Source organism: Myodes glareolus, chromosome 22 (assembly GCF_982192425.1).
Source record: "Myodes glareolus chromosome 22, mMyoGla1.1, whole genome shotgun sequence".
Lineage (NCBI taxonomy): Eukaryota > Metazoa > Chordata > Mammalia > Rodentia > Cricetidae > Myodes > Myodes glareolus.
The window spans coordinates 38339514-38367331 of NC_142047.1; the positions used below are offsets into that span (position 1 = coordinate 38339514).

General features: G+C 44.0%; 1 protein-coding gene across 1 annotated transcript in view; it reads right to left on the reverse strand.

Annotated features, from left to right (window-relative positions):
* The window catches only part of Hydin (HYDIN axonemal central pair apparatus protein), a 337184-nt gene that overhangs the window by 162726 nt on the left and 146640 nt on the right, over positions 1-27818 (reverse strand). Inside the window, exons 17-19 of the mRNA XM_048437266.3 lie at positions 25471-25635; positions 24116-24268; positions 570-808 (exon numbers count right to left, since the gene is read on the reverse strand). Coding sequence (XP_048293223.3) covers positions 570-808; positions 24116-24268; positions 25471-25635 — 557 coding nt within the window. The remainder of the gene's footprint in view (positions 1-569; positions 809-24115; positions 24269-25470; positions 25636-27818) is intronic.

Sequence of the window (27818 nt, forward strand, 5' to 3'; positions counted from 1 at the left end):
ATAAAAACCCACCACCACCGCCAATGGAGTCTCAATGAAGCAATCACCTTTTTTTTTTTTTTTTAATCAGGTTGTTCTGTGAGCAGGTGTCTAGGGGATAGTCTTGGTTAGTAATAGACGTCAGAGGGTCCGGCCCACTGCAGGTGGTACTATTCCCTGGGCAGGTGGTCCTGAGCTGTAGAAGGAAACTAACTGAGCAAGAGTCTGAGAGTCTGAGTGCCAGCAAGCAGTGCTCCTCCATGGTTCCTGCCTTTGGGTTCCTGTTTTGGGAGAAGTGACAGGGAAGTGCCAGACGAAATAAACCCTCCCAAGTTTTGCTTGGTGAAGTTGCTTTTGGACAGAGCTTTATATTACAGCAACAGAAAGGAAAGCAGAGCACAGGGCAATGGCTTGGAAATGTCTTCTTGTAGCAAATGTAACCAAGCTGTGACTAGAAATCGTCCAGTGTTTTCATCAAGGAAGGAGAAAGCGAGGGCGGGACAGGAGACGGATGGAGGGGGACAGTTCTATTTTATTGAGACTGTGACATATATAATTAGCTACCTAATTGTTCCATGGTGTTCCCATACCTAAAATGTGCTCCCAGGTTGAGCTCTGGAGCAAAGGGCTTGTCCGACACAATGGTAGAACCAATCCCTGTAGCCTGGATAGGGATCCGATAGGTGTTGCTATGCTCAACCTCCAGAATGACTGTGTCTTTGAATGTCACGATGTCATCCAGGTTGGCAGTCAGGGTCAGTGGAATATCATCTTCTGCAGGAACCATGCCCTTACTGGGTTTAACTGTCCAAAGGGATTTTTTGTTTGCCTGCAACACAAGATTACAAGTTAACTGGGTGAATGTTCTTGGTTCTTCATCTTGCGTATGTCAAAGCCTTCTGTTTCAAATGACCAACACCACAGGATTCAACTTTAGACACAAACATTATCACTCTATTTCTTTTAGAATCAGAAAAGCTAGATGTTTGTTGACTTCCTTTTTCAAAAGGCGACCCGAGTCTGAAGAGCAAGGCCACCCTACAGCTTTGGGGTGCTCTGTGTAGATTTGTTGCCTCTCTACCCCATGACGACAACTTAGGTCTTTAACAAGTTTTCACTAATGATCTGCTCTAACCTCACAATTCTGAGATGCCAAGGGAAGGGCCAGCATTCCTTCTGGAATTCTCAGAGGAGGAGTTTGTAGAATCAGAGTAAAGATGGGCATCCTTTACATAAATCCACGATAGGAAGTCATCCTGGCTTTTACTATGTTTTCAAAATAATTGAAAGAATTTCATTAGCTAAAATTCTAAGCTTATTCTGAAATCTGTTACAAGGCTGACCCCGAGTTGAAAGTGACTCATCATTTATTAACTGCTCAGACATTCACAGCACACTGCTTTTCCTTCCCTAAAGTTTTGTCAAAGCCAGTGCCTGCTAACGCCTATTCTGACCACTGCACTGGAAGCAGCCAACCCGTCTTAGTGTTCCTGGTCACTTTCTCCTTGTTCTAGGTTTTCCTTCCTTAGCTCTCATGGTGTTCTAACACAGTACATGATTTACTTATTGTAAGCTCTATATAGGAGGGGATTTGTCATTTGTTTGTAGGTTTTCTCCACAAATATATCCCAAGTATCTACAGCAAGATATAGTATCTAGTTATATTACATGTACAGTACAGTGTATATAGCAGACACTTAATAAATATCTGACAAATGAAGGCAGGTATGGTAGTGCATACCTATAATCACAGCACCTGGGAGTGAGAGGCGGGGGGTTACAAGTTCAAGGTCAGCTTGAGCTGTATGGTAAGATCCTGTTTCAATAAGTAAAACAAAAGTTAATGAATAATATCAGTCTTTTATTCAAACTCTTTTTGATGGTTGTCTTTTCACTTTTTATATAGGATAATTTGTTTACTTCAGGTTATAACCACTCAAAATAGTAGACATTTCTTCCTTATATTAGGTAGAGATATGACTTATTTTGACCTCCTATACATTGCTTTTGATCCTTCCTTGGAGTTATGCAGAGTAAATTGAATACCTCTGTTGTACTTAATTGTCCTTCAAATCCTGCATCCCAGACTTAGAGGAAAACCTCAGATGTCAAAGTGAGGTTACGATGTCAATTATAAAAAAAAGACTCATGCTGTAAATATTAATTAAAATTTGATTTCTGCTTCTTTGATGGTAATCTATTTTCTACTTTTAGACTTTGCCCTTGTCTTTGAAAGTCTATAATGCATTCTGCTTGGAATTTGATCTCTTTCTAGAGTCCTTTGTTTGATGTTTTTTTATTTTTGGACAATTATCAATCACTGTCTGTTTAAATATTTTACCTCATTCTTTATCCCCAGCCTTTAGAACTTCCTGATATGACCTCTCTGTTAGAGTCTGTCCTGGAATGTCCCCTGGAGGCTCCTGTACTGAAGTCTTGACCCAGCTGGTGGTACTGGTGGAAAGCAGTGGAAACCTAGGAGGTGGGGCCTAGCTAGAGGAAGTGAGGTCACTACGCATGCCTTGAAGAGGATATTCAGGCCTGGGCATCTCTTCATTGTACTCCACCTCCTGGGTGCCGTAAAGTTTCCCCCATGTGCTCTCAGCCACAGGAATAAAGGTCCAAGTGGTCATGGACTGAAAAATCTCTGAAACCACGAGTCACAGGTAAGCAAGCCTTCCTCCATCTAAATGAGTTTAGCAATTCTGCTGCGGAGAGGCGGAGAGGCGTAGCTAACTGATACGTTGTGTCTTAGCTTCCTAACTCCATTTCTTTACTCTTACTCTTTGATTTGTTTTGGATGGTTTCTCCTCAGTTTTCTTCTGGTTCACTAATTCTCTCTTCAGCTGAGTATAATATGCTGGTAAACAAACCTAATGCGTTCTTTATTTTGGATTTCAAAATTAGGTCTTCATAGTTGATATTCATGTCTGTAAGGTTTTCAGCCTTTCGGAGAACTGCCAAAATTCTGATTCTGATATCTAGCTCACCAGCTGCTCCTCCTGGTCGTCTACAGATCTGACGAACACACTGGTTTTAGGATTTTTAATCAAGCACAGTAAATATATATCCAACAGACCTGATGTTCAGGTTTTGTGGGAAATATAAAAATGCCCAAAGCACACTCTCTTTCCTGAGGATCTGACATGACATTGAGGGAGCCAGGAGGAGGCTGGGGAGAAAGCACCTCAGAGGAGCCAAAGAATAGGGTGCTTCTCCAGAGGAAGGCAAGCTAGAATCATCTGACTGTGACATACGCATTTTCCCTCTAAATGTCAGATTCGACCTAATTAACAAGTAGTGTGTCCCTAATTATATCACTATTGATTAAAAAGTCTAACACACTCTCTCTAATTGTATGTATAGGCAATTATTTAAAATGAATAAAGCATCTTCTTCCTATTCTAGTAGCTATTTCTGCTCATTTAACTCTTGATTCTATATCATGGAAGAATACTTATATAAAATATTTAGTTATCGCCAGTAACACACATTGAAAAAAGGCTATAAAAAGAAAAGCCATGGAGATGGTTTAGAAGCTTCCAGGATAGTAAGGCAGTACTAGATAAGAATGTGATTATTTGCTTGAAAATCTTCCCCGCTTCCCAGACTTCTCCAAGTCATGGGCTCAGGAGAAGCCCTCAAAAGTCAAGCATCGGGAAGAAATCAATATATTTAAAAGAAAAAAAAACCCACCTTTTGGACTCATTGGCTTTGGAGGCTTTTTCAGTCTAAAGTTATCCTTCTTTGGACTGGAGAGATGCTGAAGTGACCCACAGCACACACTGCTCCTCCAGAGGACCCAGGTTTGATTCCCAGCACCCACGTGAGGCTCACAGTCATCCGTAACCCCATTACCCGCGGACCTGATGCCCTTTTCCGGCCTCCACGAGCCCCAGACACAAAGACGATGCACATACATACATGTAGGTAAACCCCTCACACACATAAAATAAAAGACAAATTCTAAAAAGCTTAATTTATCCTTCTTCCATTTAATTTCCAGGGTATATTTCTAGCAAAACAGAAAAGAAGAACGTAAAGATATATGCAACACGGTCAGAAACGTCCTGAGACACTTGTGAGAGGTTTAGAATAAGGAAAATGAGATCATGAGAAAAAGTTAAGAATCTGCCACCAGGCAGCATCCCACAGGGTAACATCCCAGATACACTTTAGTCCCAGTGCAGACGAGAGGCTGGATCCGGGCAATGGGACCCATTCACCACCCTTAGGAACTGATTCACAGGTATCTGTACAAGGAGAAACTGAGGTTTAAACCCAAATGTTCATTTCCCAATTTGAAACTGAGGACAAACCCTGTTAGACAGACCAGAAAACTAGTTCCAGTTGCTTGCGCTTTGTGAGCCTACATGGAAAAGAAGAAAATTGCATATAAAAATGAAAATGAATTAAATGAATCCAAGAAAAACCTTTTTTCAGATTTACAGATTGTGTGTGATGAGGACATAGACGAACGATGTTGAGGAAAATTTACTTCAATGTTGATATTAGTGGAAACCGCAGGAAGTCAAAAGTCTGAGCAGTTCTCAGGATCTCTGAATGAGGAACCCCTCTAGGGACACAGAAGTGGAGGGAAACAATCAGGCACTGAGGGCTGTTTTAGACACGCTAGGACCTGGATAGAGAGAGTCTCTTTGTTTGTATCTGAAGGACACTTGTGAGGGGAAAAAAGCTAAACCTTACATGATTCACTGTTTTCCCAAATTTCTCTGTGCTTTGCTAATCTCTCTCGCCTCGTCCTGGTGGAGCATTAGACTACGCAAAGGACTCTAAGTGCCTGCTTTTCCAGAGCATTTATATACGCTTGTTTATAGTTTTACCTTTCTGAGACCGAGGAGACGGCTCCATATACAAGCACAAGGACCCGAGTTCAGATCCCCAGGACCCATATAAAAAGCTGGCATGGTCACCCATATATGTAACCCCAGCTGTGGAGCAGGCAGAGATCGGAGGATTTCGGAGGCTTACTGACCACCAGCCGAGTTCCAGGTTTAATGGGAGATACTGTCCCAAGGAAGTAAGATAGGGAGTGATAGATGCCATCTTGTGCCTTCATGTGATTATATGGGCCCCCACACCCTCACATACACATGTGCACCTACACTCCCCACACACATATAATTAAAAAGATACTCCTTATGCATTGAACGCTCATGATGTAGACAAACTATTATTGATAGGAGAGACAACAAGAATGGAATGACACCGTATAACGTTCATCTTTGAGTTCAAAGAAATACTTCCTAGCATAATCTATGTTAATCTATGCCCCAAAGTCTTTGGGTAAAATCATTTCAGTATGACCCACACAATTAAAGCAACAGATGGAAATGGATTTTTCATCCTTGACTAAGCAATCCGTCTCTCTTCTTAGCATTTTTAGACTTACAGTCTTGAGATTCTGGACAGCTACAGAATCTGTAGCTGTAACACCCCCCCAATGCTCAGTGGGTTAATATAATATATCAGCTTATTTCCAAGTTGTGTTAGAGGCGAGGATTGGTTTCTACTCCTCAGTCATTCAGGAAGCTCAGCTGAGCAGACTGTGACACAGTTGGACACTCTGACCACTGGTGAATCACTAGACAACAATGCAGAGAGGATGGGGGATTGAGTGCTAGGCTTTACACACCAGCTCACTTCCATTGGCTAGAACTCCCCCATGAAGCCACACCTAATGGAGGAGGCTGGGAAATGTAGTCCAGGTCTGAGTCCGCAGTAAAGGGAGATTGGTATGGTGAGCTGCTGACAAAACTACTTGGTTAGTTTAACTCACAGCTAACCTACTCAGGTGTACCGCCAAGCCAAACTCTCAAATCTCAGATTTGGAATGGTAACGGGCTCCAGTGAAGCCCATTCCCTATGGTGGGATGCCGTCCTCAGCCTTAAAGCAGGGGGAGGGAGGGGCTTGGTCCAGCCTTAACTTAAAGTGCCAGGCTTTGTTGACTCCCCATGGGAGGTCTTACCCTAGGGGAGGAGTGGGGGTGGGGGCTGAGAGGGAGGCAAGGGGATGGGGTGGGAGGGGTGGTGGGAGGGAGAACTGTGTTTGGAATGTAAAATGAAATTTAAAAAATAATAAAAAATAAAATGAAAACAAAGGGGTTCCAGGAGAGACTCACTTGGCACTTCAAACCCTGTGAGAGCTGTGGACCCAGACTTCACCTTCATCTGCTATCAGGAAAAATAGAGAGACTGCTGGGAAAGAAAGCAGGAAAACCCTAGGTGAGAGGATCCTGCTCTGCTGACCCCTCTGCCCAGTGTGAGGCTCTAGAGCATTCTATATAGTTTTGCTCATCTACGAGACTTAGCTTACACTGCAGACATAAGTCAATGCCATTTAAAACATAAAAACGCATGGTGTCTTTCAGAGCGGGTACTGTCAAAGTCATTTCGTTCGCTCTGACTGTTTGCTTCTCGCTCTGACCAGGGGCACAATTCAATCCTCTACACACAATGAAGCGAGGCTGTGGCCAGGGTGAGTGCTATTTCAGGCCAGAGGACATCGGTTTTCGATGGGTGTATAATGTCTCTATTTGATTCCTGCTGAAACTGGTTGGATGTTCCAGAAATAAGACCTAAGTTGTTTCCAGGGCTGAATCAGTGAGTTTTCTTTTTGATGAAGCTTATTAATCAATGCCTGGCATAAAATGAGACAGAAAAATACATTATAGACTCTAAGAACAAGGTACAATAAAATGTCAGATGCTAAGGTCCTGGGCTGCTCTCCCTGTCAGTCTGATTGAACTGCACTGCTGTGTCTGTGTGGCTTTGCCATTTAGCTTTCGGGTGCACCCTTTCCTTTGTGGGAGGGCCTAGGGCCTTTGGTATCTTCTGGTGTGGGAGGAAAACTTGACTAAGGAAAGGACAGGCAAATGACAAACATGGCTGTTGTGGAGACCATATCCTGACCTTTTGAAGACCACAGGACAGGAAGAAGACAATGGATAGAGATGACTTAGGAAGGAAGGCTCTGAGGGAAAGCAGATGTGGGCTTGAGGTGCCTGCTCAGCTGCCCTCCTAGCGCTGGGCTTGGGTCATATTTCCTGCGGTGGCTTCGATAAGATGCCCTCCTGAAAAGGTCTCGGTCCCCAGTTGGCAGTCTGGGGAGGATTAGTAGGTGTGGCCTAACTGGAGGAAATGTGTCACTGGGGGCAGGCTTGGAGGTTTCAAAAGACTCAGGTTTTTGTTTGTGATTCGAGATGTGCGCTTGCAACCTGTCACCTCTACTCGGCTACCACAGACTGTTAGCCCCATAGAACCGTTAGCCAAATAAACCCTCTTTCTCCTTTAAATTGCCTTGATCATGGTGATAACGTAGCAACAGGAAAGTAACTAAGGCACCACCCACTTAGCCTTCTGACCTAATTAACTTTGGGTATTGACTGTGCCGTGGTGGCAATGGTTAACTGCGGCCATGGTTCTACACCTAGTAAGTTACCGTAAGCCACAGGTTTATCGTCATTTCACTCAAACCTGAACTGCTCTCGTATCGCACAATTACGGACTCGATAGTGTTTTGCTGGAAAAAAAATACAGATTATGAGACTGATAAAATAAAGATGGATTCTGAGAAAGAATTTAAGATTTAATATTCTTGCCAGAAAGAAGTGGGCGGTGCTCTGTGGTAGAGAGAATTCTAAGATGGGCCCTAATATGTCCATCTCCTGGGACACAGTGTCCTCTCCACTATCCAGTCAAATGCTAATGTGGGGGATCCTCGGAAGGGACTTTGCAGACGTAGCTAAGTTTCTAAGTCAGTTCCCTTTCAGATGGGGAGAGCATCTTCAGTGGGCCAAAAGGAGGCTGAACTTTTGGCAATGTCAAGTCCGAGAGACCTAAAGGAAGCACCACGTGATAGGGCAGCTGTGGTGTCCCAGTAACAGTTGAGAGGCATCCATGCTGACGGCAAGTGAGACAGGAAATTTCTACTGCAAAGCAAAACTCTGCCAGTAAACTGAGGATCCCAGCTGGGGGCCTTTCCCTACCCACCCCTGTAGAAGGCCGCAACCACACTCTCCACCATAGATGGCGCTACACCGCCAGGTGAGCTAGAACGCTCACACATGTTGGTAACTTTCCACTACTCCCAAGGTATCACCTGGGACTGGGAGCAGTAGACCAATCCAAGAGTGACACGTCCGAAGCAGGGTCTGTTTCCTATATAAGGGATGGGTTCCATCATATCTGGGTCTCTGCCATGTTGGCTGATGCTCGCTCTCCCAAGGGGCATTAAAGCTATTTCTGCAGTAGGATCCTGTGTCCCGCGTGGTTCTTGCAGGCGAGGCCGAGCGCAGGGCACACCCCTCCCAAGAGAAATGCAACTCAGCTAACATACTTATTTTAGTCCTTGGTGATCTGATAAGAAGGAAGCAGCCATGCCAGGCCTGGGTTATTGGCCCATAAAAACCAATAATAAATTAGTATTGTCTTGAATCCTGGATTTATGGCCATTTAAAACATAGCAATAGAAAATTAATACAAGCTTCCATATATTTCTTTCAAAAGATGCTAACAGCAAACCCTCCAAAAATTTCCCGTTAAAACATCAGATGGAGCTGGAGAGATGGCTCAGTGGCTAAATACTCGGGATAAGTTGAGTCTCACAGATAAATAAAGCCTATGCAAGAGCAGGGGTTCGACCTCCCACAGAGCACCGGAGTTGGGTTTCTGACACCCCTACCCCAGGCACATACATATGCATAAATAAAAATTAATCTTTAAAGAAGATCATCAGCAATGGATATCTGCCTTTTCAGCAACTTGGGGCTGGGAAGTCAGCCATTTTCCCAGTCCGCAACTAACATACATAGGGAGTACATGCTTATGTGCAGGTGAACATGGCTGTGGAAAAGATGAAGGGTTTGTGACTTTTTACAGCTCAGAATCCATGCCCTCCCGCGATTACTGATAAACCCTCCTCCCAAGGTTCCACACGTCTAAGCTTAACATCTGCTTTGTTTTAGTAGCGGGCTACTTCCCTTCATTTCTTATGCGGGCTCAGCTTCCACGGCAAACCAGCCGGGGCCTCTTTTATAAGTTTCCGTCTCGTGTATTTAATATTTTCCATAAAAGGCAGAGTGATTGCTGCTGTTTGCACATGTCACCCTGGCAGTATAGGCTTCGGCAGGCCTGCTGCTCTGCAGGGCTAATAACTACGGAGCCTGAAGAAAATAGCACCGCTCACTTGAAAACAGCGACTCCTTTGCCATTTGAGACCTGTGAGGTTCCCTCCCATGAAACGAGAGGAAGCAGATGACAACAGGAACCCACGCGTGGAGTGAGGGACTGCTTTAGACTTCTATCATCTCAGCAGATGATCCATTCTCCGTGGGGCAAGAACAACGAAGGGCTCACCGAGGCCTGGCCCCCTTTCATCATCTAAATGGCGCCGGTGTCATAGACTCCTCTCCCCTGAAGTGAGTCATTTTGCTGCTTCAGACAATTGACTGGAGGGCAACAGGGAGGCGCAGAAGAACTGATGTTAGCCTTTTCAAGGGAGGCAGGGCAGGATCATGACCGAATGTGTGGGTTCCGGAGTCACATGGCTTAGTGGTCAGTTCTGGAGTCCGTCATTCATAACGAGGTGACCTTGGGCTGATTTTACAATTGAGGTTTCAGGTTCTCCAGCTGTTCATTGTGTTTTCTCTTTTTCTTTCAAAACAGGGTCTCTCACTGTATAGCTAGGAGTGCCCTTGAATGTGCGACCCCTGGGATTATAGGTGTCTGGTCACACTTAGTTTGACTCCCCCCAGAGCTGAAACCCTTACAAAGTTGAACTAAAATGGGTGTCAAACATCTCACAGCTTGTCTGTCCATCACACAATAAACAGTGGACTTTAATCATATGACTTTCCAAAACTTCTCAGCTCCTGTTTGTAATCTACAATCCAGGTCACTCCCAGGGCTATCTGTCCTACACGGACCTGAGCCTGGTCCTGTCCTGGGAAAGATTCCGGGATGGCTCCTTACTGTCTGCATCGGTGTGCTTTAGCACCCTCCGGACGTCTATGTATCTTCCAGATGGCTATGTATCTCCTCCCAACTTCTATGTATCTCCTCCAGACATCTATGTATCTCCTTCAGACGTCTATGTATCTCCTCCAGATGTCTATGTATCTCCTCCAGATGTCTATGTATCTCCCCCAGACGTCTATGCATCTTCCAGATGTCTATGTTCTCCTCCAGGAAATATACCCCAGGTCACCTGAGCTTTGCACACAAACTGCAGACGTGGTGGAGTGTTGACATATTTTTTTCAATTGGTCCGTGTCTGTCTTATAGGGGTTTCTATTGCTGGGAAGAGACACCATGATGCCAGCATGGCAACTCTTATAAAGGAAAACATTTAATGGGATGACTTACAATTTCAGAGGTTCAATACATTATCATGGTGGGACATGATGGCATGCTGGCAGACATGGTGCTGGAGCTGAGAGTCCTACATCTTGATTGGCAGGCAACAGGAAGTGAGCTGAGACACTGGGCATGGCTTAGAGTATATATGAGACCTCAAAGTCCACCCCCCCCATAATGGCGAATCAATCCCACACCAGTTATGTTTTAAAGGGGTATTTATTTTGGGGGGTAAAACTTACATATACCATAAACTGTCAGGAAGGGAGCCTAGTTGCTGGAGCAGGAGCCGGGAGCAGGAGCCAGAACCAAGTGCTGGAACCAAGAGGCCGAGCTGAGCTTGCTGCTTTTCTTTTTAAGAGAAATATACCACGCCCCAGTGGGCTGGTATTTCAGCGGCTATTGGCTGACGGAGTGGAAGGCTCTCCTGCAACACTGTGGGCTTGTGCTTCAGCGACTATTGGCTGAAACAGCGGAAGGTACTCCTGCAGCACCCCCACACTTTCTCCAAAAAGGCCATATCTACTCTAATAAAGCCATGCCTCCTATTAGTGCTACTCCCTATAAGTGAGCTTATAGGGGCAATTTCGTTCAAATTACCACAATGTCTATGCCTTTTTTATTATTGGAAATTCATAGTTTGGGCTGGATCTTAATAGGACCTCAGGTCTTTTTGAGATATCACCTAGGCCCTCTGCAAACATGGCGGTCCACAGTCAGGATTGGCATCCTATACATGGCCAATTGTCTGAAGACTCCAGCCTAAGCTCTGCTAAGAGATCACCAATGCCTTTTCCAGACTTGCTTCCCAGGACAGAAGGTCACCTGCCCCTCTGAAATGTAACAAGTACCATCACTGAACATGATTGCATGCTCATTTCTGTCTTCCACTCAAGCCTTCTGACTGACAACCACTTTCCTTTGATGGAAGAACTGGTCACATCCTCCTCTAGGCTTATATTATAATGTCTGGCTGTATGCTTGTGGGGTCATTTCTTCTGTGCAATTGTGAATTCTGAAGAAATGAGCCATTCTGTTTCCGTTTTGTTTCTCCCTTTGGTCATTAAAGCACCAGCAATAAGTCAGGTCTCAAAACTAATATTTACTTCATGGTCAATAAGATGTATGAAAAATGTCCTGCCTCACCGGAAAGCCAAAGAAACACAAACTTAAAATGAACATTAAAAAAAATTCTGCTAGATTTGCCAAAAACAAAAAGCATTGGTAAGAGGCTGGGAGTATGAAGCTTTTCATCAGGTGAAGGTCTGAATACAAGTCAGTACAAACTTTCCAAGAGATAACTTGTCAACTGTACTAAGACTTTAGTTACATTAATGTCATGTGATCCAGCAGTCGTGTTCCTGGGAATTTAGTTAACAGAAAGAGTTAAGAAACGGTTACACGTTGTTTCAACAGTGAAAAGCTGAGCACCGTCTATTGTCTACCCATAGGGCAGTCATTGAGTTAACTGTGCTGGAGTGAAGCAACACAGTCAAGTTAGTCAGCAAACATGACCTGGGGAAGAATAGTTCTTAATAATCCACCATGAAAGTAATGATGTGGTGCGAGAGAATTGTCTGTATTCTGTCAATCATGTATTTTAATAAAACGCTGATTGGCCAGGCAGGAAGTATAGGCGGGTCAACCAGACAGGAAGTAGAGGCGGGGCAATGAGAATAGGATAAAGCTAGGGAGGAGGAAACTCCCTCCGCCATTCCTGTGCAGACCACCGAAGAGGCAACATGTAAGCTGTCACACTGAGAAAGGTACTGAGCCCATGTGGCTAACATAGATAAGGATAATGGGGTAATATATGTTATAAGAGTTAACAAGAAGCCTGACCTAAGGGCCAATCAGTTTTATAACTTATAGAGATCTCTGTGTGATTGATTTTCTCTGGGACTTGCCAGTTGTGGGGTACTGGGCGGGACAGAAACCCCAACAAGCCGGCCCCTCATGTTACATAAGGCACCCACATGGATAACTGAATCCACAGAAAACTTGAGAAAGTTTGGGAAAAAATAGAGTAAAGCATGTTTTCTTGGTAGCAGCAATTTCTCGGGTCTGCTCTGCTTGTAAGAGGCAAGCAAATGCTCTCATCTAAGAGAGGCTTCCTGACTCAGCTTTAGCTGCAAAACCCTGCAGCTCTTTTAAGAGGTCCTGTCACGAAACACTTAAACGGTGTTGATGAAAAGCTGAATGCATGCTTTTCGGTTTTCAGTCGTAGCAGGAAAAAAGCTACGCTGTTTTAAAATGCCGGTTTTCTGGGCTGTCCTGCCAGGGCAAACTCTGACTCTTTTAGGCAGGCAGTCCGACTGAGTGTGGTCTGTGAGCAGAATACTACAGCTTGCTTGCTAGCAAGGACCTTGAAACGCCATAGAGTTGTGGCAGTGAACTGCAGCTCTGGCTGGTATCTCAGCCATGAGGCTGGAAAGCTAAGGAATGAACTGGATCTAGCCGTCAAAGCCACAGCTCTCCATATTGCTTAGTAAATTAAAGGCTTATGTAGTCAAAAAAAGAGAGATATACAGTAAAGAGAGATTCAAAGAGAAAGAAAACCTCTAACTGGTTTACAGTGTGTTAAAAATATATGCAGGATAAAAGCTAAAGTTCTTAAAGTAAAAAGAGAGTGTAGTTGGGTGTGGTAGAACACACCTTTAATCCCAATGCCTGGGAGGCAGAGACAGACAGATCTCTGAGTTCTAGGTGTGGTAGCAAACACCTTTGAGCCCAGTACTGGGGAGGCAGAGACAGAAGGATCTCTGTGAGTTCAAGGACAGCCTGGTCTATAGTGTTATTCCAGGACAAAGATATACAGAGAACCTATCTCAAAAAGTAAGAGTAAAAATAAAAGAAATAGAGGTTAAAATAAAGCCGCATAAAGATGGAAAATAAACAGAGAATCTTGATACTGTATGCTATTATTCTCTCTTTGAATTGTTTGAATGCTGAGGAAGGAGCAACAGCTGCTAAAAAACTTTTGTTTATAAATACTGCTGAACTAACCCAAGATAGGTATTTTGAAAATACCTTGGCTTCAAAACTGAAGTAAAAAAGTATGTTACTTTGGAGAAGAGATTTTGCTTTTGTTTCCACAGAAAATGAGAGGTTGTGGATTCATTCTGAGTTAAGAAAAATCCAGTATGAACAAGGAAGGCCACCTGAGAAATCTCTGACAGGAACAGATGGCCCAGATGTCTGAATTCTACATCCAGAACAGATTCAAGACTGCCGCCTGAGATGATTGAGACTCACAGGATACTCCAGTCATGACTTGATTATAACTCTAAGTTTTCTTTAGGTCCCCATAAGACTGTCAGCGTCCCCAACCAGCGGGAAGTAGCCTGAAATACTACGCCCACATTCCCAACAAATGGACTATGGGTATTTTTCTTTGTTTAAAAAAAAAAAGAGGGAAATGGTACGAGAGAATTGTCTGTATTCTGTCAATCATGTATTTTAATAAAACACTGATTGGCCAGGCAGGAAGTATAGGCGGGTCAACAAGACAGGAAGTAGAGGTGGGGCAATGAGAATAGGATAAAGCTAGGGAGGAGGAAACTCCCTCTGCCATTCCTGTGCAGACCACCGAAGAGGCAACATGTAAGCTGTCACACTGAGAAAGGTATTGAGCCCATATGGCTAACATAGATAAGGATAATGGGGTAATATATGTTATAAGAGTTAACAAGAAGCCTGACCTAAGGGCCAATCAGTTTTATAACTTATAGAGATCTCTGTGTGATTGATTTTCTCTGGGACTTGCCAGTTGTGGGGTACTGGGCGGGACAGAAACCCCAACAAGCCGGCCCCTCATGTTACAATGATGATATGTCTTGAAAGAAAAGAGCTGGCAACAGAGATCGTGCCTACCCACAAGATGGGGAGGAATACATAGGCCTCACGGGAGAAACACTGGAACGTGAATACCAAAACTTTCACAGTCGTCATCGGCATGGTGGGACAATGAGTGATCCCCTCCCATCTTTGACTGTTGTAGAAGGAGGTTATTTGTGTAATGTCAGTTCTTTTAACAACAGTGTTCATGTTCCTAGGAATGATCACCTTTCTTCATTTAGACCTTCAGTCTAGCAGCACAGACTCATCCCCAACACACAGCCACAGGCAGGGAATGGCCTCTTAAACTTTCCATAGTTTTATTTCTCAGAGACAAATCCCTGCTGGAGCCACTTATCCTCTGTTGCAAGAAGGGGCTGCTTGTTTGTCCTGGCCACCTGGCTAGTTTAGCCCCAAAATAACCACACAGAAACTATATTAATTAAATCACTGCTTGGCCCATTAGCTCTAACTTCTTACTGGCCAACTCTTGCATATTAATTTAACCAATTTCCATTAATCTATATAGCACCACAAGGTCATGGCCTACCAGCAAAGCCTCAGCACGTCTTTCTCCGGTGGTAAGTCCATGGCATCTCTCTGACTCTGCCTTCTTCCTCCCAGCATTCTGTCTACCTAAGTTCTGCCCTATGAAGGGCCCAAAGCAGTTTCTTTATTAACCAATGAAAGCACCACAAAGACAGAAGAACCTCCTACATCAATCCTCCAGCTCACAGTTCTTCACTAAGGGAAGTTGGGGCACTCAGCCTTAGAGTTTGACTAGGATTTCTCTTCCATTGGTGTTCATACCCATGGCTCACTACTGCTCCCAATGTGTCCACTAGGATGCTTTAAACCTTCCAGCTTTTCCTGGAGTCAAACTCTGGGCCTGCTTCTCTTCATTTCTTTTTCCTTTGAGGCTGCCATTGGGTTGGTTGCTCCCTCACCCTCTGCCCCGCAGAAATGATTTGCTTTTTTGGTCAGGCCTTTCTCTGTGTTCATGGAGGGAAATAGTTAGTGGTTGTAGATTGAACAGAAGAGATTTGGTTGCTGATATGAGATTCTCTGTTACACAAGCCATGGCTCTACCTGTCTGTGGAGGGGGAAAGCTGTGGGCATTATGAGGCCAACTGACTTTGTACTGGGGGAATACATATATGCAATTTTCATTGTTCTCAAGCAATATGTACTAATAATCAGTTAGGAAAAGATGATACTGTTATTTTTGAATACCATTGCCTTCTTAAGACCCAGTGAAAGGGCTCAGCTCAAACACTGGGCACAGAGACAGAGACACAAGGAAACAGGCAGGCCCCTGAACACACACATGATTTGCATATTTTTGGGGGCAGCTGTACAAGTGAGGAAGACCTGCAAAGAGAGAGTCAGGGAATGGGCGAGCTTAATGTTTCTAGATAGTTACTTGCTAATCAGTCTATTTTTCTCTGACATGAAAAGACATGTACTTACTCACCAACACTGATGCTCTAAAGTATTTTATAAGCTGATTCCACTATCAAAAGTTTATAGAAAAAGGTGAAAGGTGAGGAAAAGGCCACATTAGAGCCTCCATTCTACAGAGTTCAGCATGATATATATCAGTTGATTCAAAACCTAGGGTCTCTTTCTCTGTCCTTCACTATTTCTCCTCCTCCTCCTCCTTTTCCTCCTCTTCTTTCTTTATTAAAGACAGGCAAATACAAGACCTTCAGATCCAGTACCAGAAACCATCTATCTTTCCACAAGGTGTTTGTTCTGGCTCTTTTTGCTGTCAGATAACAATTAAAACTACCATTGGTCAAGTTCTTACTTTTTCAACAGGTATTTCTCCATATACCATCCTGCACAGTCTTCTGGATACCATTGTCATCACTGCATCTAAAGAGAAAACACTAAAAGCTCAAAGGGGTTAAAGAATGTACCCAGTATGTGAAGAACTAAGACTTGATTCTCCAACAAGCACACTATACAGCTCTTCTGGCCGGCCGCTATGCACAAAGCAAATGCACTTGGTACGCAACCCTGTCATCCCGAGGTAGTATCTTCCCTGCCAGATGTGACCTGATTTAATGTGTTATCACCCAGAGACAGGTTTCCTCTCTTCCAAAGCATGTAATCTGGTATGTGTACAACAACATAATTACCGCTGTTATTTACAAAAGATACACTCCAGATGGAATCCTATGGACGATTCTACCACGATGGACATTTGTACAGTCTGTTTTCTTACTTGTGACGGAAAAGAGGAAATGAACTGAAGAAGATTATGATTTTCGTCCTGATGAAAGTCTCACTGGAGATATGCTGAGGAGTCCATACCATATCACGATGCTTAGCATTTCTTGTTTTGCTTGTTACAGTCAGGGGCTCATTTCATTTTGTTACCAACACTGAACTGTGGCTGCTTAGTGTCAGTGCACAGAACAAGAGTAAATTCTTTAGTTGTCAAGGACAGTAAAAGCCATCTCTCTCTTTTTTAAATTAAAATATTTACTTATTTATTATGTATACAGTGTTTTTTCCTGCCTGCCAGAAGGGGGCATCCGATCTCATTATAGAGAGATGTAAAGCCACCATGTGGTTGCTGGGATTTGAACTCAGGACCTCTGGAAGAGGAGCAAGAGCTCTTAACCTCTGAGCCATCTCTCCAACCTGAGCCATCTCCCTTAAATGTGACATGAGTTGGGCTGTTGCTCTTGCTGACTATGGGGAAGAAGCTAAGCATTTTCATGGAGAAGAAAAAGGGAGATATAAAGCGGGGAAATGGACTTCCCGCTCCCTCTAGATCATAGTAACTGTAACTGCCTACCTCAATAATAATTAATAGAAAAAGCAATTTTCCAAAATTGATTAAAAGTCAGGACACGTGGAATGGAGATGGACAAGCACGCAAACAAAGGGTTTTATTTTTTATTTTTGTGACAGCTCCCTTTCATTCCCAAATGCTCTCCTTTCATTTTGGCTTTAACTTAGACCCAAACTCATCATATTTGACCAGCAGAGTGGTCAGGGAATGTGCTGACCCAACGTGTTGCCCGATGTTGAGTCAATAGCTTTCCCTCTGTCACTGTGGCTTATAGAATCAATGTCACCTGGTGGGATCTGTCTTCTGTCTTTCACTTTTGGCTTTGCTGAAATAAAAGAGGTCGCCAGATGGGGTGGGGGAGGGGTGAGCAGCTCATGGTTCTCTGTGAAACACAAACTTCTGTTTCCAGAACTGTCTGTCAGTCTTAAGGCCACTGGCATCATCTTGTCACTTGGTGGGTCACTTAGGGGCGGCTCAGGAGGAGCCCAACTCATGCTGGAATAGTGACAACTTTTATGTGGCAAAAAGATGCCACAAAAAGAAGGGTGGAATTTTATTTCCTTCCTGTTCCTTTATTCTAAGTTTTTCTAAAATAGATTTTTCACAAAGTGAAGCCCAACAAAACAAAAAGCAAAACCCTCTCTGCGCTCTTCTTTCCGCTGAAGGCATTTTCTGCTATTCTCTGTAACTGATTGTGTATTAGCACCCACAAAGCGCGAAAACAAAGTTAAGAGGACAGACTCTCAGTCAATGAGTTTGTTTTAAAGCAGTTCTTTCATTCTAACCCATCAAAAGATGAGATAAAGAAAAAAAGCACAGTTATATTCAAAACCAAGTCAAACTTCATATGAACACAAGTGGAAGAGAAACAATGAGGGGTTGAAAGCCACAGACCTACTCGGCTCCTCCTAACATTAGCAGAGGCAGGTTGAGGAAGAAAACTAGAGGCCAAAAAGAAATCAGGGAAGGGACATGGGTCAAGGTCCCCAGGGAAGGCAGCTTCTCTGCAAGAGGCAGAAAAGCTGTGCAACCCTGAAGCTACAACCTACACACGCTTGGGTCGTGGAGGACCTGGTAGTGGTAACGTGGAGGCCGTCAGGCAGGTAGCTTGTTGACCAGGCTGCCGGCCACGCAACAACTGGAACCTGGTTTCCCAGTATCCACGTGGGAAAGGAGGCACAAGACTTGACTCTGGCTGGTGATCACCGCTCGGGTGAAGGAAGATGTGAGCCTGCTAGAAAGGGAGGTGTGGGCACTGAGGAGGCACAAGCCTACTCCGCACCAGACCAACTCATCATCTGAAATGACAAACATCTGGGGGAGCAGCTGCAGACAATCAGGCAATTAATCCACTCCCAAGCTAGCAACAGTGCCAACTGAAAGCAATCACAGAGCGCACCCGAGATCCTCAGAGGGCTGCAGAGTGGGACAACGTCCCCAAAACAAGGCCTAGGGAACAAGGGCAGGGAGGCTGGAATCAAGAACGAGCATTTATAAATAACCAGCTCTAAATCTTGGAAGTGAAAAATGCAGTCACTGAAGTTAAATTTAAATATTATTATTTTTTTAAATGGATAGTCCCCACTTTACTACTACCAGGTCCTTGACCACAACACAAGCATGTGTAGAGATCGGATAAATCTCAGATCTGCCAAAACCAAAGACAGAATTTGTAAATTAGAGTACACCGCTGAGATGAAGAGGAGAAAGGATAAGTAAGAAATTAAAACAAACAAACAAACAGCTAAGTAGGATAGTGCAAGGAAAATTCTAGTACACCCATTTGTGTGTGTATGTATGCATGTCTCTAAGTGGTTGTGTGTATATATATGTGTGTGTATATGAGTTTGTGTGTATAAATATATATATGCACAAATATATAGAGTGCACATATACATATGTATATGTGTGTGTCTGTGTATGTATATGGGTTATGTGTATGTGTGTATATGTATGTATGTATATGTTTATGTCTCTGCGTATGTGTGGGGATTATGTATTCAGGCATGTGTGTTTATTTTTTTCCTTAAAGCAGGAAATAGAAGAATCAGCAAGGAAATAACTTCCAGATTTTAAGTCTCAAATCCTCTGATACATTAAAGAGAAATTTATGAATATCAGGCTAAAAAAATTTTAAGATCAACCAGTTTAAAAAAAAAGGTAAGTTGCTCTTAAATAAGCAATAATCCAAACTGAGAAATACCAGCAACAACTAAGGTAAGAGGTCAATCTTCAGAGGAAAGGAAAGGAACGAAAGATCCTGTGGAATGGAATGAGACACCATGGGAAAATTCGGGAAGATGTAACTTTGTGAAAAGAAATGCTAACCAAGCTGGGCTTCGTGGGGCACATCTGCAGTAACAGGAATTTGGGAGGTGGAGAGCCTGCTTGGGCTAATAAGAACTTAATCATCCTGGGCAAGAGAGCCTATCTCAAGGTAAACCATGCAAGCCAACCAAACCCATCGCTGTACAAAAAAACAACACGAGAAGGAAGTAGGTCATTCTAGGAAATAAAAGAAGGGGAGCCAGGAAACTACTTCGGTGCCTAGTTAGTGAATGGTTAATCCCTGACTAACAAAAACCAACATTGCCAAGGTCAAGAAGAGATGATTCGGATTCTATACAACATTTAAAGAACGGTGAGGTTACAGTGACTGTGTATTCAGGCTTCCGTCTTATTCTTAAGGAAGACTAAAATACTAAGTTCATTCATTATTGTTAGACTTTGTTCACTGTTACAATAACACAATTGTCAACTTGTAGGACAAGAAACAATCATCATATCAGTCAGCTGAATATGCACAGCTATGCTGAGCAAACAGATGATATGACTTAGATAACATTTCAAAGCAAAAAATCATTATATAGTATCATAAATATTATTATGTACTAATATGAAAGTAGGGCTTGGATACACATCAAATTCATGACATGGTTGTCTTTGCACAGAGACTAAGTAAATAGCACTTTCCAGGATAACATCTATTCTCTTATTGACATAAAAGCAAAATCCTTATGTCATCTTGATGTCCACTGATCAGGCAAAGCGAACCCCATGGAAGAGGTCATGGGTCTGGGGTCAAATGACTGGAGACAGAACCAGGTTGCCGCTTATTCCACAGCAACTTAATTGGTCTTAACCTCTGCTCCTGCCATCTTATGGTAATTACAGTAGATTTGTAGTAGATGCAATGTTATCTGTATCACAGCAATCAAAAATAAACATTTGTCAGAGTGAATTTCATCTTCCTGCCACCACCATAACTGCCGCGCCTGTCGCTACATACTGGAAATGAAACGCAAAGACTGTTATCATTGGAATGAGAAGACACATAGAGAAATACAAGAAGAAAAGTGGACCCTGTGGGGGAGGGGTAAGGAAGTAGCCCCGTTCAGTGCCTGAAGTTCTGAGCAGTGAATGCCCAGATCTCCTCCTCCTGCTGCTGCAGCCAAGAGGAAGAAATGTCTTGTAAGAACCACATTTGAATGAGACATCAAAATTTCCGTCCCCAGGGTCCAAGGATTCCAAATATCACAGAATTGATGATTGGATCACAGAGGCCATTGCAAAGTTCTCTCAGTGCCAGCTCATTCCCAGGGTCTGACTGATATTTGAATGGAAGGCTTTGGGCTAACTGCAGCCAAGGCCAAATTAGAGTCGGGAGTATAAGGAAAAGGATTCCAGATGCTTCCAAGCAAAAGCTAAGCAATGTCCTTGTTCTGACCACCAGGGACACCCAGGAGAAGAAGGCACATGCCCCCAGATGAGTGCTGATATTCCCAGGGGCCTGGGGGTGCTCCTTAGGTTCACTGTGTTTCTGGGGCTCAGAATAAAGGGGGAATCTATCTTCCTGACATTGCTCTGTCAGGACAACCTACATTCTGTGCAAACCTTTCCTCACTGAGATCCTTTATCCTTCTAAACCTGAGGCAATTTACTCTATTTCCCCAAATAAGTTCGCTCCCTGGCTGCCCTCAGGGCAGGTTGGTATTCCAGGTGTTCCCACATCCTCCTGTGTTTGAACATTTGAGCAGGCATTGGTGTTCGGGATGGTTATGAAAGGGGGAGGTGGAGTCTCACTGGGGAAAGTTTTATAGCCTGGCTATCAAATCCTCTGCTTCCTGCGCACACTACAATGTGGCCAGGGAGTTTCCGGCTCCTGTTGCTATGCACTCCTTGTCTGTCATGTCTTTCTCACCATGGTGAGCTCTAGTCCTCTGGAATCGCAAGCCAAGATAAGTACTTTCTCCCCTAATCTGCTTTTCTCGGGATTTTTCATAGCAACCAAAACGGAACCAATACAGCAGGTATTCTGAAGCAAAGGAGACCCACTGTTCCTGGGGTTGATCAGTTTTAAAACCCAATATAAGTTAAAATTATACAGATATATAAATGTATATACATATACCATGTATTCTTCCATTCCAAACTCTACAAAGAGGTCTCAGTTGATTTATAATCTTTTTAAAAAGTCTAGTATATATTTCTGGGACATTAAAATTTTCTCTAGACTGTCATTGAACTTCCAATATCACCTTGAGGGCAGGCTTTCCTTCTCTCATCTTCTGACCCCTCCAGCTTTCTTGCTAAGGGGGAATTGAATCACAGTGGTGACCATAAAGTGTGTGGCCCTGCATGGTGCAGATCCTGGCAGACGGCTGACAGCAGGGAGCGTCTGGGGAAGGATGACATTTGCTGACAGAGGAAAGAAAGTGACCCTTCCTATTAAGACAGCCAGCAAAAGGCGGCTCTGGGTCTCCTGGATCTGTAGCAGGCTTGGGGAAGGAGCAAGCTTGGGGAGGGAGTGAGCAACTATTAGTTGAGACTTTCCCAATGCTTGGCAGTCTAAGAATAGGTTTAGAATTGGCACTGAAGGTCAGGTTGAGATTTAACAAGTGGTATTTCAGTTTCTCTCATTTTTCTAAGTTGCCATAACTCAATTTCTGTAACGTTAGTAATGTTTATCAGGCAATTCGCAAAACCCCAGCTGCCATACAGAAGGGGTTAACTTTCACCTATGGTAACTTCAGCCGAGACCACTTCAGACTTGTACTAAACTCAACCCCATGGGTTTCTAGGAGGAACTGGAGGCAGAAGACACCCCTGCCATAGATCACTTGTATTGTATGCTTGGTTCTGATGTGAGGAAGTCATAGACAGCTGAGACATGGGATAGGAAAATGTCCCAACTTAGGAAGCTTGTTGGGTCATTCACTGCATGCTCATACTAATAAAGAAAAAGATCATTTATGCAGTTTCTCTGTGTTGAAATGTACCAAAAATTGCCATAAAAACGGTGAGATTGGGGCTAGAGGCATGGTTCAGCGGTTAGGAGCATGTACTGCTTTTGCAAATGACCTGAGTTCCCAGAGCCCACACTGGGTGGCTCACAACCACCTCTAACTCCAGCTCCAGGGGACCTGGTGTTCTCTTCTAGCTTCTGCAGGCAGTTGTATAAATGTGCACACATGTACATGCACACACGCACGTGCACGCACACACAACCACCACCACCATCACCATCACCACCAACAACAACAATGAAACTTTTTGAAAAGAAAAGTGAAATTTAGAGAGATCTGTGAATTGGAAGGAATGGGTCTGGGAGTGTACTGAGTTGTGGGCTGCTGTGTCTTCCCTCTGCTGTCCCCAGGTCCTGCTGTGCCTGCTCCTATGTTCTAGCTGGGTCACTGACCTCTTTCTTTTCTAGTGTCAGCTTCATATTGGACCAGGAAGCAACATTTCCTAGGCAAAACTTCATGATTTCTATCAAATGCAACCATGAATTGATTGGGTAAACAGTAGTGAAGGTTTTTTTCTTGACATGACGTTCCTCTATTGATTACTAACTAATGTTCTCTAGACAAAATCCATGCCATCTTGGGTCCTCATGGTGAAATGGTTGCATGTGAAAATGGCTGCCTTGACAAGGAATCAGGAGAAATGATAAAAACAAATCATCATGCTGAATAAATGCTGCTGACTGAGACCAGCATCCAGTGGGCAGTTTCGAGCCAGGAGAAAGTGATAATTCTTTAATTCTTTTCAATAGTGATTGCTGCAAAATCAATAATATTTGATCCTTCAGAAATATCTGAAAAATGTTGTCAAGAAATGGCAGCTCTCATTCAAACCCAATATTATCTCTTTTTTGGAACAACAAACAAATAAAAGAGTTTGTACATGGCAGATCTAAAATATAGATGTATGCAGGTCTGAGACAGACTGTTTTAGCATACACATCTTTGCCTTGTTTCTTCCTTTTGAGATAGGGTTTCTCTGGATTTTTTGGTGCCTGGCCTTGAACTAGTTCTTGTAGACCAGGCTGGACTTGAACTCACAGAGATCCGCCTGCCTCTGCCTCCCGAGTGCTGGGATTAAAGGTGTGTGCCACCACCACCCAGTGCCTTGTTTCTTCCTTTATTTTCCATTGTTGGCATACATATACTATTTTGTATGTAATATGTCCTTATAAGACTTATTTTACTTTTGCGTGTCTGCTTCCACGCATACATGCATGTGTGTGTGTGTGTATGTGTGAGTGTGAGTGTGTGTTCACAAGTGCAGTTGCCTGTGGAAGCCAAAAGAGGGCTGAATCCTTTGGAGCTGGACTAAGCCATCCAACATGGGTGCTGGGAACTGAACTCAGCAAGCTCTCTTAACTGTGGAACCTTCTCTCTACCCCATATATCCTTATAAATTACATTGAAATACTCTCCAAAGAAAGGGGAGAACCAAAAATAGGATAAACATATTAAGAAATGTGTATCTAAGGGGAGTCTAATGAGAAATGATTCCAGCTACAAAGACAATGTTCTTCAGAGGGTTTGGCGTGGGGCTTAGGCATGTTCAGTGATAGCAAAACTGGTTGCTTCTAAACATCTTCACATATGGGATCATATAAAATATATCTGCTTGCTTACCAGATATATGTATTGTGTTTCTTGTTTAACAAAAGGATTATAATAAAGAGAATTAAGGATGGGAATGACATGATTTCATATTGCTTAGTCATATAAATCTCTGCTTTTGGTGTTCATTTTTAAACACATGTTAGGGAAGCAGGGACACTGGGACATCAGCCAAAGTTGTAACAGTCCAGGACTTACTCACCATGCGGGCCCGAAAGTATGCAGGGATGAATGACTGGTTAGATAGCTGGAGAATTCTTGAAGTGTCCTTCAGAACATAGATATTGCCAAAATCAATTTGAGTAGGATGTATGAAGATAACTGGGCCTTCTCCAATGCTCTGGATATGACATGCCTGCGTTCCACAAGAAAAAGAGCACAGGACCAGGTGAAGTGGTGACCCTTGAGAGGGTTGATGGCAACAAAGGCTTCTAGTCTCCTCTAATAACACAGAAGAGGTGCGAAGGGTGCTGATGTGAGCTGACAGCCCCTTCCCACTGCGGTCAGAGGGACGCAGAGTTGAGCACGTGTGGTCAGACATGTCTGTCTAGCCTGGAATGCATCCCTGGGATGGTCAGCTTCCCTAGGTCAGCCCAGGGTCACACAGTTGAGAAAATCAGACTCTTGGAGCTGTATGCCCCACTCAGTCCTTCCGTCTTGAGAACACGTGACGTGAGCTCAAGCGCCAGTGCTTCAGGCTGGAAGTGTCTGGTTTGATGCCCAGCTCTGTCATTCTGATAACAGTCGACAGGCAGAGCTATTCACAAAGCTGTGCAGGTTAGTGGCTGAAATCCACACTTTGAACTACGTGGGCCCTTGCTTTCCCTAAAGCACTAGCTACCTTCTCCCCAGCTGCATCTGTGCAGGGCTGGAGTGGTCACAGTGAGCCAGGGTGTGGGTGGGGGGTGCTGGCCTGCTGCTGATCACCGATAGCATCTTCTACAGAAGCGGTCAGAGCAAACCTTAGCTCATCAGGCTCTCTAGGCAGTCAGAATCAGCTCTGTGGACACCGCCCAGCTTCCAAGTAAACTGAATCCCAGGGAAGCAACCTCCACCAAGACTCAAGAGTTATCAGTTCAACCTAAGCAGCAATGTTCAGTGTTTCTGTCCCACCTTGCTCGGAGACTCTTAACAGCTCCGGTAGGTAAACAGTTCATGTAGCTGCCCTATGGGAAAAGATCTGGGAAGTCGGGCACGAAACTGATCTTGTAGCCTGTAGGTGGCTGAGTGACAGTCAAACTTGACTTTGCTCTGGGAACAACTGAGGAGCTCGTTAAACATACAGAGATGATGACCAAGGAAAGGATAACCCTGTGTGTGTGTGAGAGAGAGTGTGCGTGTGTGTGTGTACATGTGTGCATGCATATGAAAAATTTTGATACCTAAGTAAGGCTTAAGAGCAATTACTAACCCACCTTACAACTTTTGAGCGCATCTATATATAGTTTTCCTAGGTAGGGCGACATGTGTTTTAGTACTGTAGAATAAAAACAAAGTCCCGTAACTACAGAAACCAGAGGATATACAGTGATGATACAACTCTGAAAACTGACTCACCAGAGGGGTGTCTTGGCTCCCGAAGACCGAGATGTAAACTGTGGATCTGTGCTCACCAGTGACCTGGGTCTCTAAGGATAGTGGTATGTGCACGGTGCTGTTGGGGGGGATGACCCCACAGGGGGAGGGGCTGGAAAGCAGGACAGCGGGTGGATTCTCATACAGCTACAGAGAGACAAACGAGGGAATAAGCGAGCCATGTTCAGAAGGGAACACATGTCGTTTTGATTTATTTTGAAACAACGGTTGTTCTGCATCCATGGAGAATCATTAGGAAGGAATGTCTCACTCACCATTTAGAGCTGTCTTTGGGATAAAGACCCTGGTTCAGCCAAAAGGACACAAGATTAAGTGGAATGTAGAGGAGGCAAAATATCCTGAGTTCCCAGCACAGCGAGATGCAGAATGAGCACAGCAGGCATTCATGACAATGACCTTTCGAGGCCAAGGTCTATATCTGGGTCCCCCGTGCCTTCATGCTTCATTTCCCATTGCCTTAGACCTTTGCACCCCATTAATGGGGGCCACGACTCCAGTGACTCCTGAGCACGCGGTCCTCATCCCACCTGAAATCCTTCGCTCTTGGGATCTCCTTCTCAGCCTGCTGCTCTCCCTGACCTGCCTCGGGGGCTTTTGCTTCACTTTGCTCCAGTTACCTCATTCCCAAAGGCTGCAGAGGTGAGGCCTTGCTTCGAGAGCATTCAGTGAAGTCCTTTTCTATAGCACGGGACTACCTGCATGTCATCATCTCTAGGGGCTGGATATATTTTGGAGCCTTGCTTCTCCTTTTTCACAAGCCCAGTTTCTGGCCCAAAGCTTACCCTGTAGGTTTGATTCTGAAAACCTTACTGGGAGCCTTAGCTCTCGGCAGAAAGGCTCAGCATGCAGCCTTCTTCTTTCTGGAAAATCCCTCCCTTCCTGCATGTGGTCTGACCTAACACAGCTTCACACACTCTTATTTTTGTGTATAATTCCCCTGGAATTACAAAAGAAAAAAGTCTGTAACACTGATCTTTATCCAAATATTGATATTTTGTTTGCTATAGTTTTTAAGGTTATTTTAAACTTTAGAACATGTGGCAAAAGATACTAAAAGTATCTTGATGACTGTGTAAGCTTCACCTTCAATTTTGCACCCGAGGCAGGTTCTATCTGCTTCCCAGCTCCTGTGTTGAAAGTGCTTCCCCTGACCCTGCAGCTCCGCTCTCAATTCTTGAGATGACCATGCACAACATAGGGCCCCCCTCTTCTGCTGTTGGGTCTCTGTTGGATGTGTCCTAGAGCTTGGTCCCTGGTTTCTGATTGTCTTAGAGAAACCCACATAATAATTCCAACTTCCTCTCCTACATAATAGTCCTTTGGCTAGTGATCTTGTCCTGGATAAACCTTCTTTGTTCAATTTAAACACATGAGTTAGCTCTTTTCATGACTTAGACTTGCAGATGACATTTTGGTTACTCTAAACACGATGCTCCCCCCTCCGCAAGTTTTCATTACAAAAGATGAAAAGAGCTGAAGATAAAATCCTGGCCATGCTTTGACCAGTGGCTGCCATCTCCCTTTCGTTGTATTTCTCAGATGCAGCCCAAATCCTTATTGATCCGTGGCCCCCAGAAACACTTAACTTGGAGCCAAATAAAGCTCGGTAGTGGTTTGAATGAGGAATGTGTCTTCTGGGATCAGGCATTTGAACACTTGGTCCCTAGCTGGTGGCGCTGCTTTAGGGTGTGGAACCTTGCTTGAGGAGGTGCACCACTGAGTTTGGTAGCCTCTCTCTGCTCCCTGTGTGTTGAAATGCACTCAACCAACTTGTGCTCAAGCCGTCTGCCGCCATGCCTCCGGGCCACGGTGGACTCTTACCCTCTGGAACTATTTCTTCCACAATAAGCTGCTCTCCGTCATGGTGTTTCCCCATAGCAAAAGTGACTGTAAACCTCCCAATTACCCCACCCCCACCCCATGGATTTATATTGCAGTCCATATGCGCAGAGCTAAATTTTAGACCCAAATGCATTCTTGGTAAACTGCGGGTTATTGGTGACCCTCCATTACTCTAGTCTATATAAGTCTTTCTGAGTTTTCTGCATATGTGACCTTTTTGATCCCCCACGTAGCCAGGTGTAGTGGTGTGTGGAAGGCTATAGCTCATAGGCATCAAGACAGTCTCTCTTCCTGTGTAACCCCTAGCTTTCTGGTCCCAAAGGTCCATTAATAAACACTTCATTGCCATGTCTTGGTGGTGCTATTCAGTCATGGCCATGAGCACAAATGAAATATCCCAGCTCATTTCCCAAGCTTGGTTAATTCGCAGACAATTATGTGCAGGTGCACTTCTGCGTGTTGGCTTA